Source organism: Bombus flavifrons, chromosome 3 (genome assembly GCF_040668555.2).
Source record: "Bombus flavifrons isolate JBK064 chromosome 3, iyBomFlav1_principal, whole genome shotgun sequence".
NCBI lineage: Eukaryota > Metazoa > Arthropoda > Insecta > Hymenoptera > Apidae > Bombus > Bombus flavifrons.
Window position 1 is genome coordinate 9,565,631 of NC_138444.1, and position 17,926 is coordinate 9,583,556.

Genomic DNA, 17,926 nt, shown 5'->3' on the forward strand with positions numbered 1-17,926 from the left:
AAAAAATGAAGAGTAACACGCGAATGATGTCTTATGAACCTCATAAAGTGCAGTACCTCAAAAAATTCGATGGCCATGGCTCGAGCTTAATGTTTGTATAATAGTAGAGCAATTCGTATGTTCAGCATGACCGTTGGGAATCCAAATTCTCGACGAATGACAAATTTAAATGCGTTCTATTTTATATACAATTTATATATACATATCTATGTAATATACGCTGCGAGGGTTGTTTAAATTTTTCTGGGATTTTATAATTTTCTTATGAATAAAGACATTTGAAGAATATTACAGGTATTTTATGTAATTTTATCAAGACAAATATCAGTAGAAAATTTTAAATTTCTCAAGTAGTTATATCAGAGATTATTCAATATTTAGTGTAAATTACAACTTATTCCAGTTTTTCCAATCCTTATATCTCTGTCAATAATCTAAAGATATTTTGCCTATTCTTACAAATTCACCGAAACATAATCGTTAATTCGTGATAAATAAACGTTAAACTTAAAGATTTCTTATATAACAAAAGTCTTGTACACTTATCATAATAATTTTACTAGTGGATAAAAAAATGTTTAAAAAATATTATATAGCAAACTTTAATATTTCCATGTATGCGTATGATGTACATAAAATGGTAATATTACAAAGATCATTCAATGACTCAACCGATCTGTTATACATAAAGGAAGAGAAAGAACTCCCGAAATGTCAGAGAAATACATCTATGGTAAAAAATCGAACCAAATCATTGATTATGTAACAAATAATTATATTCATAACAATCGCAATCATACTATAGATAAAATTCCAACAACCCTCGGCTATACATGAATTGCAATGTTTTTTTATTACTTCTCTACTGTAATATATATTACAGCATGAAGAATGTTTGTAACGAATGAACATATGTAGACATATCGTTGTTTTTTTACACTAACTTTACGTAATGTACCGATCATGTAACATTGTTAGAATTGTTGTGACGAATACGTCGGATACGAAGAAATGAAATATAATTATTCGAATTACAATTTTTGTGGATACTGTGGGTTTTATATCAATTATACGAACCAGAAGTTATTATTTCCGATCCTTTTATTTATTTATTTTAATTGTTTTTTACATCCTTATCTTTATTTAATTAATCAACACGAATTTGTTATTTATACCTAAACTTAAAAAAATATTTAAAAATTGGAGACAAATTATTTTAATTCAAGAAATTGACTGAGAAATTGTATCCTCCTTGTTACTTAAAATGACACTTCAATTAATTCGGCCATAAGATGGTTGTATACCAATGTCGATAAACTCATACACAAATGGTAGAAAAAAAATTCTAATTTAACGTCAATATTCGAACGAAATACGTTAACATTAAATGTAATTTTCAAATTAAAAATACAGAGTCTATTTATTATAGCAGCGAATTTTATTTCTCTTAAGAAAGAATCGTTAATTAACGATTCTCTTTAACGCTTCGTGTGATTTTATCATATATGTATATACATAAATGGAAAATTTTGGAACACATTAAGCGATTTTAAAAACAGATGTTTTAAGACGAAGAAAATCGAATCGAAGATTCGATTCGATATAAAAACGTGTAAAGCGTTCCTTTGAACAATGTTGGCAGCAAGTAGCAAGTATCAAGGTGTAATGGACCGTCATGGCGACGTTACCGCCGCGGAAAAATCCAACTCCGACGAAGATTTTAAAACAGCATTTAACCCCGTTGCAAACGCTATTACAATTAGGTTTTCCGAAACATCGAGCGTGAGTATTAGAGTAAGATTGTAAAACACTATCGATATCTCTTTGCTATTCTACGAACAATTGCGTGCGATTATAATACATTCAATGTAAACAAACAGCTGTCAAACATTAAGTATCATTGTTGTTTTCTTCTTGTCTTTGTTGATTCGTCATTGCCTATGCTTATCATAAAAATTTAACATATATACTTCTTTATCGTTATCTTCTTTTTGTTTTAATAAATCGATGTACAAAGTACGCAATTTCAAAAAAATTCTATACTTTTATTATGTAATCATAACGCGACTGGAATTATTTGACTAATTGTATAATCTGTAACAATCCAAATAAATATTCTATTGCTTCTAGAGAGAAAGCATTAGCTGCTACAGGACATCGAGGTGTTCAACTTGCATCGGATTGGCTAGTAGCTCATGTTAGAGATCCAACTTTGGATTCTGACACCCATAGACAATATGTTTTGTATGCTTGTCCTACGGGTGAATTAGCTGAGCAACTTATGAGATTTTGGTCAGAGAGTAAAGAACTCATATGGAATGGAGCACATAATTATGTGCCACATATTACGCTTGTATCATTTTTCAAGGTATAACATCATCTTAACAATACATGTAAATAAAAGTCACAAGTAGTACAAAAACATCTTTTTGCAGGCACCAGATGAATCTACTGAGGAATTGGTAAACGCGCTTGAAAGTATAGTTAACCAAGATGAATTATCAGATAATATTGAATTAGAAACTTATGTTTCTCCTAATTTTATGGGTCTATTTGTTAAGGAAGTAAATACAGAATGGCTAAAAAACATTGCCATTTGTTATGCAAACAAACTTTCAAGTTTGGGAATTTCTGCAGAACCCCAAATAAAATCTTTACATTTGACATTGGCTTATCAATTTCCCAGCAACTTATATCAACAATTGCGCTTGATGGTGGAAAAACTGACACTCATTTGTCCAACTAATTGGGAACTCAGATTATATTCCAGAGATTCTAGGCTACAAAATGCACATGTACATAAAGTGACACATCCTCACATGCCTAGGGAACACGATGAATTAGAATTGAGAGTGGGAGATTACATTTACATTCCAGAAGGGGCGTGTAGTGTATCTACAGATGGTTGGGTTGAAGGTATCTCTTGGCTAACTGGTATTTCAGGGCATTTACCTTTGAATCATACAAAACGTACAGCTGAATCAGATTCATGGACTTTACATTCTACCATACAAATTACTGACAATAAAAGCGGAATTTTAGGAAAAGAAGAAATATCCCCAACTCGGAAACCACCAATATTGTTATCGAGTGATTCCATAGACAGCCCTGATGGAGTAGCTACAACTACTGAATCAGTAAATGACATCAATTATCTATTATTTATTTCCATATAAAAATTCGAATTCTAATCTTTCATTGTACTTCTACATATACAGATTGAAGCTTCTGAAGTACCTCCAAGTTCCTCAAGACAAATTTTTATATGCCGTCATGGAGAAAGAGTAGATTTTACATTTGGAGCATGGATTCGTTATTGTTTTGAATCAAATGGATCCTATGTTCGTAGAGACTTGAATATGCCAAAGGAAATACCATCAAGAAATATACAGGACTTTCGAAACGATAGTCCTTTAACAACTGTAGGTGAAGTACAAGCAAGTTTGGTAGGAGAAGCTATGAAATCATCTAGTATTAAAATAGACGTGGCTTTTACATCTCCCTCATTAAGATGTATACAAACATTGGCCCACATTTTAAAAGGATTAGATTTAAACATTCCAATGAAAATAGAGCCAGGTCTCATAGAGTGGTTAGCATGGTATCCAAATGGTGTTCCTGTTTGGATGACATCTGAAGAATTAATAAAAGCAGGTTTTAACGTAGATAAAAGTTATAACCCAATTGTTAAAGCAAAAGATCTTCCATTGAAAGAAAATGCAGCCCAGTATTATGAACGAAGTTATGAATTAATCAAACGAATTATTGAAAATACAGTAGGAAATATTCTAATAGTAGCTCATGCTGCTTCTTTGGCCGCTTGTACCAGACAATTAACAGGTGGGAAAGTGCCACCAGCTTCTGAAGTTACTAGATTAGCACAGAGAGTACCATATTTAGCATGTTTAACAGCACGTGAAGGGTTGGATGGTTGGCAACTTCATCCACCTCCTTTTCCTCCTATAACCCATACCAGTAATACTAGATTTGATTGGAAAGTATTATTGTAAAAAGTAATTAATATTTTAAATACAGTTTTTCTCTTTTTATCTTTTAAACTACTAAAACTTAAATCATTAAAGACTATGCAGATGCAATGAATTTTTTGTAATATATGTATTTTAATTTATATAAACTACATTAGAAAGAGGGAAAAAGTATTAAAAAGATTATTTTCTGGGTTGGGTTATTTATAACATAATAAAAAATATGCCAGTCATCTATTCAATATTTAAAACAATTAACATTTGTAGGGCAATAAATACGGGTATTGATTTTTTTAATTCCACCTTTTCTATAGAGATATACTAAGTAAGATATACATTTAAAATGAATGTATGAATTAATATTTTGAAAAAGATATATTCTCATAGATTTCCTACTGGTCGTTTAGAAAATGTTTAGTAAAGACTAAGTATAGTATTTATAACCTTTAACAGGCAAATATTGAGAGTTTATTCAGAGTTTTTAAGAATGTATTTAAAAGATTATGAAATTAAAAAATTGATTATATGATGATTTGCTGTAATGTTAATCACAATTTGTAAAGTTCATATGGTTATTGAATCAATCTATTATTTATTCAAATGTTTAAATCTGCATGTATTTTGAACGTATTATTATACACGCAGAATATATAATCAGATTTAGAATCTGTTACTACTATGTTTAGTAAAGGTTTACTTTATTCTTACAAAAAATCTGTGTACAAAAATTACAAAAATCAGTAAATAATAAAATTTTTCCACACACTGTACAGGTCTATGAAACAATAGTTGGCATGAATAATGTGTGAAGAAATAGAAGTACAAAATTAATGTAGAAAAATAATGTTATTTACCAAAGAAATATATAAGATGTTATTTCATTACAAATACCAGTTATATCATGAAGGGACCTATTATTTTATTTACTGCAGAAAAAGTTTATTCAAGTGTAATATATAACATACCATAATGTATAAAAAGTTTTCTATATAAAGATAGACTTTAGTAAAAATGTAATTATATATTTATATATATAAATAACATCAATGTAAAACAGTATGAAATAATTTTAAAAAAATTTTTCAATAACAATATATATAATTACACATGTCCACTTTCCTTTAATTTTGCAATTAATGTATCAACATCTGGTACAATAGCTCCAGCTTGTCTGACTGGTGGTTCTTCGACTGACAAAATTTCAATCCTTGCTGAAGTATCTATACCAAGATCTTTTGCTGTTAGTTTTTTAATTGGCTTTTTTTTTGCTTTCATAATATTGGGTAATGTGGCATATCGTGGCTCATTAAGCCGAAGATCAGCACTTAAAACTGCTGGCATTTTCATTTTAATAACCTCTAAACCTCCATCAACTTCACGTGTTACGGTTAATTCACTATCATTTCTTTCGATCTGTTACAAAAAAATAATCTATATTAGAAGATACTTGTAAAATATGTTGTTTAAGGTCTTACTCAATTAACTTACCTTACTACAAAATGTACCAGTTGGCCAATCCAAAATACCTCCAATCATTTGTGCAGTTTGGTTACTATCATCATCTATAGCTTGTTTTCCAACAATAATTAAATCTGCTTTTTCATCCTGAGCTAATTTGGCTAATATTTTGGAAACATGAACAGGTTGTAAAGTTTCATATTCAGATCCAGATATTTCAACATGAATGCCTTTATCAGCACCCATTGCAAGTGCAGTCCTTATCACATCTTGACATAGTGGAGGACCACATGAAACTGCAATGACCTCCTCTACTAATTTCTTTTCTTTCATTCGTACAGCTTCTTCAATTGCAATTTCATCAAAAGGGTTCATTGAATGCTTCACTCCATCTGTTACAACACCTGTTTTATCTGATTTGACACGAATCTAAAAATAAATAACAAAATATAAAAATGTTATCTATAGTTGATAATATTTGAAACAATATATGTACACATTTCTTAAGAAATATAATTTTAAATTATTTAAATTTATAATATTCATTTTTTATTGTAATATAAATTCTAAGTGAATCTACGAATTACATAGTACATAAGCTAATACTTTCCATTGATCTACAATTACTGTAATCTGTACTATATACTATTTCTCATTTATTATTATATTACTGATAATTACCTTAACTGCATAATCGATAACTCTCTTTACACCTACAAGCGCTCGTGTCATTGTTAATTAATAAAGAGGTCGATAAATTATACAATTACAAGTTATAATTTTTTTTTCACGATATTTATCGAGGTGTTTACAGAACTACTTTAACCTCTCATGTGCTATATACGGTGTATGTAGTCTGAGTATTTTATTGACTTGCTTAACACTCTTCACTCTTCACTCCGTTACTTGGTAAATGGTCTAAAGTTCATTGTTGCTTTGATATGTTATAAATGCCTGTGTTGATTTCATGAACATATTTTCATATAGTTCGCGCTGATGTAACTGTGAACGTCATAACATGATCATTTCAGATTTTAGATTAAATAATCAAAAGATTGCTTAAAAAATAAAAATATAAAAATAATGTCTCGAATTTGCAAGCCAGAATGTAAAACTCATATTAAACATGGCTTGTTTTTAAAATAACTTTTTTCATAGATCCTAACTTATTTATGATGAATGAAACAGCGAGATTTGTAATCGTATATATATATATATATATATATATATATACAATTAGTGATGACATTTTTATCTGAATCAAATTCATAAATAATTTACAACAGTACTTTTCGTTTTATGGCTTTATTCCATATAGTATATTACACGTTAAGGCCATTTTCCATTTTTCAATGTACATATATATATATATATATATATATATAAAATGTATGTTACATGCATCTCTTAAATAAAACAGTAAGGAGATGAATCATGCATTTTAGTTCAATTACTGTTGTTTTATCGTTCAAAAAGAATATAATGTAGATGATTATATATTTTTTTAAAACGATTAGTTTGAACTATCTCAATCGGCATTATAATTATAAATCACAATATCAATTATTTCTAATATTAAATAATAAGGATTTTTATATAAATCATTCAATACATAAAATATACATATTAACTACTGCTACGAAATTAATTTATTCCCAGATTAACAAATACTTTAATATTATAATTTAAGGTATTAGCTAAAAAAATGATCGATGCAGTTCGGTTCTTTTGATCTAATACATGGTTCATGTAGAATAACGAAATTTTCGTTGAATGATTTGAATATTCATATGACTCAATACATTACATATATGTAACTGTAGAGTAAGTCATAAATCATTAACTATTACTACTTTATGTATAATAGCATTTTAAATATTTGATAAACCCTTTTTTTAAAGCATGATATTTTTAACAAAAGAAAGAAAGAAATTTTCGCAATTTTTCCATTTGCAGAATATTACTAACAAACATGCTGCTTTTGAATCAATGAAAATTTAGCACATATCCGTTTCAACAAATGAAACTTTCAAAATGCATGAAAATAGTTACATACAATTTTCATGTTCCAATGGAATTAGAATAAAAGAGATTTTGAGCGATCGCTGTTGCACCAATCAGAATGAATATGAAATCAAGTTTGCGCCACACATGGCGTCCAAGAACCGACGCCATCTAACGTCTGGCATTCCTGTTTTTTTCGTGCGGGTAAAATCACGGCTTTCTATAGCGCGCAAGCCTTTATCGTTTTGTTTTGTAGAATACGGTAAGTTAAGTGGATATCTTTGATAAATCGACTATGCTACGCGTATGCCGAATGAAATGTTAGCTGAAAAAAAGCGTTCACGCGTTAAAGAAAGTGTGTGGGAAAATGAGTTAACCGTGTGTTAACGCGCAGTGGTCAACTATCCGTGCAAGTTTAGCAAAGGAATATATATCCATATTCAGGACGTGATAACGTCGAGGTAATTAAATGTTAATTTTTGAGATTGAAAGTATGCGTTGATTCTCTAAATATATATAGAATCTAAATCCGTTGAAAGTTTCCTTCGTGTTTATGTTTACTCCTCTAATTACCCCCTCCCTCTTCAGCCACCTTCTGTGCCTCAATTCTTATTGAGATTCTCCCTCGTTTTCTTCATGCTTTATACGAGTGTTTTCTTTTTTATAGCCTTGCTTCTTTGCCTTTTTCTTAATCATCATATGGATTTGGTATCTATCTCATATGTTTGTTATTACATTGATTACAATAACCAAACTGTGGAAAGGATACAAATCGCTATTTATATTGATGAAATGTTAGCTCTGCTTTGTTGAATTATTCTTGATATTCTTTTGATATTATTTTTTGATATTATTTTGATGAAGAATGCTAGCATACTACCAAACATAAAATAATTATATATCAATAGTTTTGCAAACGTTATTCATATATATATATATATATTTATTTCTTAATATTTCTGTATTATAAATGTATATTTATGCATAGCTAATTTCAACTAATTGACATTGGCTTTTTATAAGTATATAGAAAGACGTATTTAATCAGTGAAAAATGAGCACATCGGCCATAAAATCAACAATACCTGGAGTAGGTACATCCCCAACTTCTACCAGTCATTCTATTCTTCCTATGAATGCAATGGCACAGAAAGTCGTATCAGGATCAGAACCAGGATCTATGAAGCCTTTACCAGGAACTGGATTAAGCTATGTTACATTACAACCACCCAGTCAACCTTTGAGCTTAGTACAAGATCATAGACCTTCTGTATATCAAACACCACCTTATGTAAGCAGCAATTCTGAAAAGGAACCAGACCTGGATAAATTAATCCCTAATGGAGTAGAGATTATGAAAACTGAAACAGAACAGAATATGTCTGTTTCTATAAAGCAGAGTGAATCTAACAGAAATAATAATTTAAGTCCAGATAATCCTACACAAGATTCACAAAGAGAAGTTCAAACAGAACAAGAGATGACACCTATCAATTTAGATTTTCCTGGTTAGTAAAAATATAAATTTCTTATTAATTTAAGTATGTAATTAATTTTATATATATTTTGTTCATCGAATATACTTCAATGTTGCATCACGGATATTTTTACTTACATGTATATCATTGGATATAATAATTCAACGAGTTATTTACATGTATTGCACATTGAATTTATTAACATTATAATGCATGTAAAAATGTACAAATATAATATACTTACCTATATCTATGCATATATATGTTACTTTAGCTTTATGTCCACAATTACAAAACAAAGTTGAAGAAAAGAAAACTCCTGTAAATAATGGTTCAAAAGAATCTGATGGAATTCCAATTAATACAAATTTGCAAACAAAATTGTCATCACACAAATCAGAAGATGGGTCAGTAAAATCTGATAGTCAGAAGTCAAAAACCACAACTCAAAGTACGAAACTTGTGGCAGATAATTCTGCATTACCACAAACAAATAATCCACCAAAGGTTGAAACAAAGGTCACTGGTTCACCAAAAACAAATAAGAGAAAGTCTAGGGAATTGAAAGATTTAAGGGGAATTTCAGCAAATTCAGATGGAGCAAGCAAACCAAAAAGAAATCGAATTCAAACACAGCCTTATCAGAGTCCACTACCAGAAATTGCATTGCTTGTAAAAAATTTAAATAAGCCTCCACCATCGAAAGCTTCTGACGACAAACTTATAGTATTCTATAAGTAAGTATGAGTCATATGACATTTCCAAAAATGTAAAATATGATGTAATGATGAATAATAATAAAAAGTTTAATCTCTATACAAATTTTCATTCACAAATATGATAATTTACGTTGGTTTTGAACATAAATATAAGCAAAATTAATAATGTCATCACATGCATTAACTTTTATTGATATTCATTATTAGAAATGAATTTTTGGCTGTGAGAAATGCGGAAGGAAGTTTCTACGTATGTCAAGCAATGCAAAATATATATAAATCTAGCAGAAGAATTCGTATACGTTGGCTCTCTCAAGATAAAAACAATGGTGAAATATATTCACCAGATTTTTATGATTATATAGGTAATATATAATAGTTATTAAATGTCATGTACACTTGGCTTATATTTTGTAATATTTATTATGTTATACGATGCAGATTATGTTTATTTTTTTCTTTTTTTAAATTTCAGATTTCGACTGTATATTAACGAATTTAAATTTAAACAAAATTGACAAAAATAAATTCCAGCTAACCAAGATTGAATTATTACGTACAGAAAATATTTTGAAAAGAGCAATTGATGTTGAAGCAGGCGTATCCGAAAAGCCTCGAGTAACGGAAGAACACCCAGATGGACGTTAGTATTTTTATATACTATTTATATAAACTTTTACAAAAAATGCTCAAATGTCATTTATTAATGTTACTAAAATTTTGTGTCTGTTCAGCTTTAATAGATTTTATTGATAGTGTTTAATTTATTCCATTATTTCTTGTTTCAAAGTCAATAAGATTCAGCTTTAATATTACTTGTTTCTTATTTATATTCTTGAAATTTTGTAAAAATATTTCATAAAATTGAAATGTTAATATCTTATCCACAGTTGACCTTTCACTTTATAAAGATGAGTCACAATTAAAGAGAAGAAAAAGTCACAACTTGCATAAACAAAAACAAAGTTTGCGTAAGAAATCAAAACGAACTGAAAGCTTCTCTGAAGATGATGCTACCGAAGAAGAATCAGGAAAGAAATCACCTAAATCGAATCGTTCTAAAAAGCGAACGGTTAACAAAGCTCTGGCTATTGCAAAATCCGTTGCAAAGGGATCTAGTAGAGCAGAAAGAGCATTGAACAGAAATACAAAGTCTGGAAGTGAAACTACTGCAGCCACTACTAATAGTACTGCAACTACTACTACCACTACTACTACTGCAACTGTAACTACATCCGCAACATCAATAGATGCAATTAAAAATAATACTGATGTTAAAAAAAGTGAAAATAAAAAGAGCACAAAGCAACAGAATAATAATAACGCAAGTGGGGTTTCAAGGACGAAACTACGTGGTAAGAAGTTCTCATTAATATATAGTCTCCATATCTATCAATATATTGGTATAATTTTTTTCTAAAACTATCACAATTTACTTTTTAGCATCTGTACAAAACACACAACAAAGTAACAAAACAGCAGGTCGTCCAAAGCGCATGGCTGCAACCACAGGTGTTGCGCCAACCGAGGAAGCAGCTTCTCGAAAAAAGCCACGTGGGCGAGCATAAGATTAACGTAATTTACTTGTATTTCCTGTACTGCATCTAGAACAGAATCTGCATCGTAGGCAATATGTACACGTAGTACACTCTTTAAAAATTGCGATCGATTTATAATGTAATATATATGATCTTATTATCTATCAGATGCTGCATTATATTATAGTCCAACAATGTGGGATCAACAATTTATATTACGATGCGGCAAGTCGCATTTAAACGAAGAAAAGACTCAGAGACTTATAAGAGTGATATTGTGATATCATACAAAATTTGTACATATCGTCTACGTTTCAGATTCCTACAGGAGAAGAAAATCATGGAATGTGTATGAAGAACGGTACCTTGGTTGAGTAATAACTATCTACAGGGTGTCACAAGCTAATGCACTCTTGCAATAGTCTATTTTTGATGTTGTGAGTGAATTGTACGTGATTCAGTTGAGTTTAATGTACACTTTCCATTGGATATGATAGCTATGTACAAATATATATATCTGGGGCTTATAACGTACTCTATAAAAAGATGAAAACGAAAGAAAATAGAGTACGAGAGAATGAGAACAATCCGTGAATTATCGATCTCTAAGTTATGGATCGGTAGATTTAGAAATACAATATCTGTACATTATGCTGAATCCTTGCTGTTTAAAAAATAGCATATAAAATGGTCCAGCGCCTATGTTAAAGACAGGCAGAGAAAAAAGTGCCCTCAACTGTAAATCCTTGTCCTGTTGTTGAATCTATGGATTCATAAAAGAAAGAGTCTTATGCCTGGAGATGTAACGTTTTAACTGTAGTTTATTTTTGAATCATTTACGTCAATGAATTTCTAATATAATTCATTGTTATAAAAAATGAAGAGAATCATATTAATTATGATGGTATCAAACTATAATTTAACCACTTAAACATTATAATCCTTTCTTAAGAAAAAAAACAAACAAAATAGCACTTATTTACTCTGATAAGTCTGGATTTAAATGTGTAAAAACTTACTTTATCTATGTATTATTTTATTTTTTCAAAGATTATGGACAAAGTGTATATTTACTGAAAGATAGATGATTATGATTTATACACACTCTTCACCAAATCTAAATTCATATATTTTAATGTAGTTTATAGTTTATATTTTGTGTCAAAATATATTATTGGGGATACAAATTTTGTATCAATATTAAGAAAGGGAAATTATGAAAATCAATTTATTACTATGTATGTACATTGAACGAAGGTATCGAGGCATGTATTTGTTTTTTACATTACAGTGGTACAAGGACATACAATACATAGTTGTTTTACATGAGAAAAGTCTTTGGGTTTTAGGAAAATGAAAAATGAATTTTATTAATTAAAATTGTATCGTTTTTTTCGTTAAAAATTCGGTCGTCGAAATTGTGTGAACTTATTTAATGCATCGGCCGTTGAATATTGCACAAACTTAAATGAGAAAATAATTTCTCATTTACATGATTTTATCTGTATGTACATATAATAATTAGGTAAACAAAATTGTGAAAATGAATAAAAATCTATACAAGCGTTTGGAATCTTGAAGGCTAATGTATCTTATTCATTTGACAGTGTGTTCCAATTTATTATGTTGCAATATGAATGAACAGTGCAAAATCCTTTGTCTCTTATTTCAGGAAACATTGAACATATGTACGATGTACATATAATTCATAAGCTTATAACGTTAAAGACAACTCAAGAATGCCGTTTAAACGAATAGGCATATCGACTTCTATTGAAAATAGGATATAATTATTATAATAAATGATTAAGGTGAATTTAATTCTTGAGATAGGAGATGAATAAGATACCAATCCTGTCATTGGTCCATTGCATATTGTATTTAAAGTATACACACACATAATGTATAAATTTAAAATATACGCAAACGTAATGTATAAATTTAGTGAAGGAAAAAAAATTCTAATGAAAACCGAGGAATTTGCTTATATTGTTATTCGATTTTGCTTTGAAAGCAATTCTGAAAATTAGTTGTATAATATCGAGATGATTCATAGGATGGTGCAAATAATTATGACTAAATATTATCATTAGCGTCGATGGATGATATGTAATATATAATAAATTTTCAAGACAAGCTGCACTTTATCATTTCGTGAAGCAAAATCGATTACAACATATAACTCGAATAAATACAGCTCTCGATATTCTTCTCGTGAGCCACTTGCAAATTTAAGACGGGAGAATAGTACGAAGGAAATTGAATCGAAAAGCAATTATATATTTGCGTGCGGGCTGATATTTGTTGAGGATACCTAAAACTAATGTATTAAATTTCAAAGATCGAAGTTTAAACATGTAGACACTAGGTAAATGACCAGTAAAGAAAATCATCTTTCACTTTATACACGATGAACTGTAAACTTGTATTCATCTGTATTAATTTATTATACATATGTGAAAAAATGTTTATTCGAGCCAGTAAATCCCAAATTTTGTATTGTCATTATTATAGGAAAAATAATTCGTATGTTTAATTTCGTTTTTTCTCGCGATTGCGTTTTTTAAAGTAAGACTAGAAATCGTTGTTCAAAATTTAAGAGCTAAAGATACATTTGCTACAAAAAAGTATATGTAAAATTCAAAGTACAAATAGTTTGTCATGAAAGTATCAAATCTTTAGCCCAAAATTTAGGAAACATCGGTTTAAAGTGTTACGTTAAATAAGATCTCAACTACCTCGATATATGACTTATTTCTACAATAATGTAAAGATTGTATCTCTGATTTTAGATACATATAATTTAGAGGGACCTCATTTTATTTGCATTATGATTTACTTATATATGATATGCAAATATATAACATTTGATATTATCAGCATCTAGAAATGTCCTTTTCATCCAATACTTAAATATATAAAAGTGATATTACGTTGAGATAAGAAATACGAAAACAAAATTTATATTTATCTATTTTGGTGCTATCTTTATAAATGAATCTTGATTGGTTCAAAATTTTTATTGATTTTTAATATTTTTCTAATTTTTGTATTAAATGAGAAGGATGTTTTAGTCCAACGATATCAAATGTTGTATCTTATACAATCCAAAATAATAATCTTGGTCAGTTTGCGGTGCCAATTATTTTTACACACACGAAATCTATTATTGGCTCTCACTTGACTTCTAAGCACTGCTTCAATGAATTTACAGCATATGTCCCTTATTAATCTGAATGTCACGATTGCATTCTAATTATGTAATAAGTACACAAACCGTATTACGCGTATCGCATTTAGATAGACATTTAAATGATTAAATAAAAGCGATCGTGCGATTACCTCTAATTATGATTCTTGTAAGAATAGATATTTACATAGTCGAAAAGTACAGCCCACATGCGAAAATATCGAGCCATGCTCGAAACGCGTTACTAAAGACTGCCTTTTTGCTTCGAGGTCGCGTGAATTAGCATTTACATTAGGAAATATTCGCAAATAGTAAATGTACGATATTTGATATTTCGTGTAAATTTAGTTGTCGTTTTCAATTCGAGAATTGAATCGAATTTTCAAAAGTCTTATATTATTGTACAAAATATGATAAAGACAATCTTTTAGCATAAAGATATTAATTTTTTCGAGGTATGATTGTATTATAATTTTATTCCAATTGTATTTTTTGAGATTGTTTATTTTTCTAGATCGCATATAACTGATCTTTTTTTAAATATTATAATAAAGTAGCTACGATGATCTTTAGTAGGAAATTAAATCGAAAGTTAAATTCGATTCATACTTCTTATTGATCGACGACACACATATTTAATAATATTTCATATGGCCTACTCAGTACCTAAAACACGAAGAATTATTTGACCAGGAGCACAATGGCAGAAAATAAAAGTTGTACATGTATAGAGAGCGCGTTTCAAGTAAAATTGGCTCGATCCTTTTGAGATTCATTTTTCTAGAAGTTATTCTATACAATTTACATGCGATTCTACTATTTGGAAACCATTTGCAAGGAGTTTCTACTATCTAATTGTAAAATGATTAATTACAAATCACAATGAGGAACCTCTACCTGCCGTACCGTGTATTGTTTCCTTTTATGTACGTTGTTTCGTAATTTTGTCGGATTAATTAAATCATAAGCTGATGATGGTTGGTGCAATCTATATGTCCCCTGTGATTTAAGTTCACGAAGAATTTGAGAAATCAGCGTTTTACAAATAATAAAAGATATTGTGAGTTTGGTGATCGGAGTCAGTTTTTATTCGCGTTATATTCCCGTACAATTTCCAGAGCTTGAGATTCGCCTAGATGCAATCGAAGCGTGTACAACGAGTGCAACGACTCGAAAAGAGGCTAAAAAAAAATCATATATGAACTATGCGGTTTTTTTTAAATCGATATTAGGATGAAAACACGGAGCTTTGTATGTACAACATTTTCACGAATAAAAATTTCTGTAAGTTACGGTCGATGTACTGCTCGAATGACCACCATACAGAACTAGATTGCCGTTGAAAGTTACCAAAGGATCTTTAAAATGAAATAAAGCAGGAAATTACGTATTTGAAATTACGTTCACGTATATAGCGTCTGAGAAGTATGTACTTAAAATTGTTGTTTACCAAGATATCCAAGCGCTATCGCTTTGGAAGTTAAAAACTGGAAAATTACCACGACCGAAAAATTATATCGAAAGAAATCATTCTTGGAATTCTAAATGGAAAATAACTATATGAAGAAAGCTATACAATTTTAAATTACTCGCTTAAAACAAATAGCGTTAACACAAATGATATTCTAATTGTCGTTCAATCATCCGAAAGTTGTTTTATTCGCATTAAATTTAACGTATCATCATCCTTTGATGACCGTCGTCATTATCGCGTACGGGTCATAAACGTGAAATATTACAAACAGCAGTTTCGTGACCCATCAAATGGACGCGTCCGTGTTTCCGTGAACCATGTTCGCCGGCTCACACGTCGTTGCTTCTCTAATACTCTAAATTAGAACCTCTCTGGCGCGTCTCTCGCAACTCGACCGAGAAGGAGGCATAAGGTTCCTCAAAGTCGTATACGAGCTTCGTCGAACCGGGGGCAGGCGGGTTCATTCAGTTCAGACCCGCTAAAAAAGACCGTCGATCCGACACGATACGGAAGGGACAAGGGATTTCGCGGATATCCAAGCGTTCGAAGATATCGGGAATAAAGAGGCAAGAGCGGAACGAATCGCTTTAGTTGTAATGCGGATCACGGAGCATTATTTATTAATAGCAAAGCTGGTGTAGCCAGCGCAAGGGAGTGGCAGTGCCATGCTAAAGCGAGCGCGACAGCACCAGATCGTGGAACGGATCTTCGGATCTTTTCCCCGTTCCTCTCTTCCTTCCAACCTCCCTCCCTTCCTCTAGCTCTTTCTCTTTCTCCTACGAGCCATCTCTGTTTCCTATCGGTCTCTTTTTCTCTCCTTCACAGTTACACACTCTCTCGTTCTCCGTCTTTTCTCTTGGCTGGTAGGCCCCTCTTTTTCCACTCGTAACCTCTTCGTCCGACCGAAGGGAGCTCTTTCTCTCGGTCCCTCCATGTGTTCTTCGGTCTCTCTGTGTTTTTCTCCCTTCTCCCATCGTGCCGCGGCGCACCATTCGTCCGGCGTTGCTCAAGCTTTCTCTTTCCGCTTCTCTTCCTTCTTGCTCTGTATTACGCTACCTTACCAGCTGACTCGCTTTATCCATTGTCTCTCTCGCGTGCTTTGCTCGGCGAGCATTGTCGCGCTCCTGCTCGCGAGACAGCACGCCGTTGTAGGAGAGTGGATGAACGCTTTGTCGGCGCCCGCGGCTGAGATCAAACGCGCCGACCGCTTCCTCCTTCCCCCCACCCCCGCCCCGGCTCGACCAGCCCGTAATCCAGCCGAGGCTCTCTCTTTCCTCTCTCTCTCCCCTTCACGTCGCCGCCACCACCGCTACCCAACCCCCCTATCCCACGACCCTCCCCTTCCGACGAATCCATCCAGCAAAGGTACCCATAAACGCTCAGTCCCGGCCTGTTCTGGCCTGATGAGAGAAAAATCTCTGACGGGTAGCAACCACACACGTTCAGTCCGGGTTTGTCGGTCGCTGATTACACACCCACGGAAAAATAGAACGGGAAACCAGCGATAACGATAATTCCGCTTGAATGAACCACCACCACCACCACCACCCCTCGCTCTGGCTAGGGGAAACACGCGCAAACGAAACGAGTCTCATGTACTTATGTACGTTGGAACGGGCTAATTTTCATGAAGGAGGATGGAAGTTCCTCCTGAGTTTTGAACATCCCTCGTTATTCGTAAATCTTGGAGGATGCTCGGTCCAGGCCTGTGTTGAGACGTTAAGGCATATGATTAACGTTGATGTAGATTTTTAACGCTATGACCAATCTCGTAATTTAAAATTGCTGTTGTGTTTAATTGATAACTTGCTTCTATCTCTCAGTTTTATTCATCGCTGCGCTTACTTTCTATTTCAAAGTCTAAATTTGCACAGTCTGACCTGCTTACTTAGAAACTGAACACTAGTCATCTTTACCCGGCTAGATATCCGTCTTCTAACGTAGAAATAATTACATATTTGCATAGTTGCATTTACAGTTACACAAGAATTTCGTTTCAACTCATCGATCTTTTATTACAATTAAACGAATAGTTGAATATTTATGAATAGTCATAAATGACTTCTTCGTATTGTTGAT

General features: G+C 31.6%; 3 protein-coding genes across 4 annotated transcripts; 2 read left to right on the top strand and 1 right to left on the bottom strand.

Annotated features, from left to right (window-relative positions):
* The first annotated feature begins 1,623 nt into the window (after positions 1-1,623).
* Epp (Ecdysteroid phosphate phosphatase) lies at positions 1,624-5,359 on the top strand. Its single transcript, XM_069109236.1, has 4 exons — positions 1,624-1,782; positions 2,131-2,368; positions 2,436-3,137; positions 3,219-5,359. Exons 1-4 carry the CDS (start codon positions 1,676-1,678, stop codon positions 4,008-4,010), a joined length of 1,839 nt encoding a protein of 612 aa, XP_068965337.1. The 5' UTR covers positions 1,624-1,675; the 3' UTR covers positions 4,011-5,359.
* Positions 4,881-6,619, bottom strand: Etfb (Electron transfer flavoprotein beta subunit). The gene is made up of 3 exons (XM_069109237.1): positions 6,126-6,619; positions 5,475-5,873; positions 4,881-5,399 (listed from the first exon to the last, which is right to left on the bottom strand). The coding sequence occupies exons 1-3, from the start codon at positions 6,174-6,176 to the stop codon at positions 5,088-5,090; spliced, it is 762 nt and encodes a 253-aa protein (XP_068965338.1). The 5' UTR covers positions 6,177-6,619; the 3' UTR covers positions 4,881-5,087.
* Positions 6,620-7,583: 964 nt separating this feature from the next.
* LOC138178293 (micronuclear linker histone polyprotein) lies at positions 7,584-12,763 on the top strand. 2 transcript variants are annotated; one of them, XM_069109987.1, is made up of 7 exons: positions 7,584-7,909; positions 8,472-8,956; positions 9,201-9,663; positions 9,853-10,010; positions 10,121-10,288; positions 10,536-11,000; positions 11,089-12,763. In XM_069109987.1, exons 2-7 carry the CDS (start codon positions 8,503-8,505, stop codon positions 11,211-11,213), a joined length of 1,833 nt encoding a protein of 610 aa, XP_068966088.1. In that variant the 5' UTR covers positions 7,584-7,909; positions 8,472-8,502; the 3' UTR covers positions 11,214-12,763. The 2 variants fall into 2 exon arrangements, with proteins under 2 accessions (XP_068966088.1, XP_068966089.1); XM_069109988.1 differs by having other exon boundaries at positions 8,479-8,956.
* Positions 12,764-17,926: the final 5,163 nt, after the last annotated feature.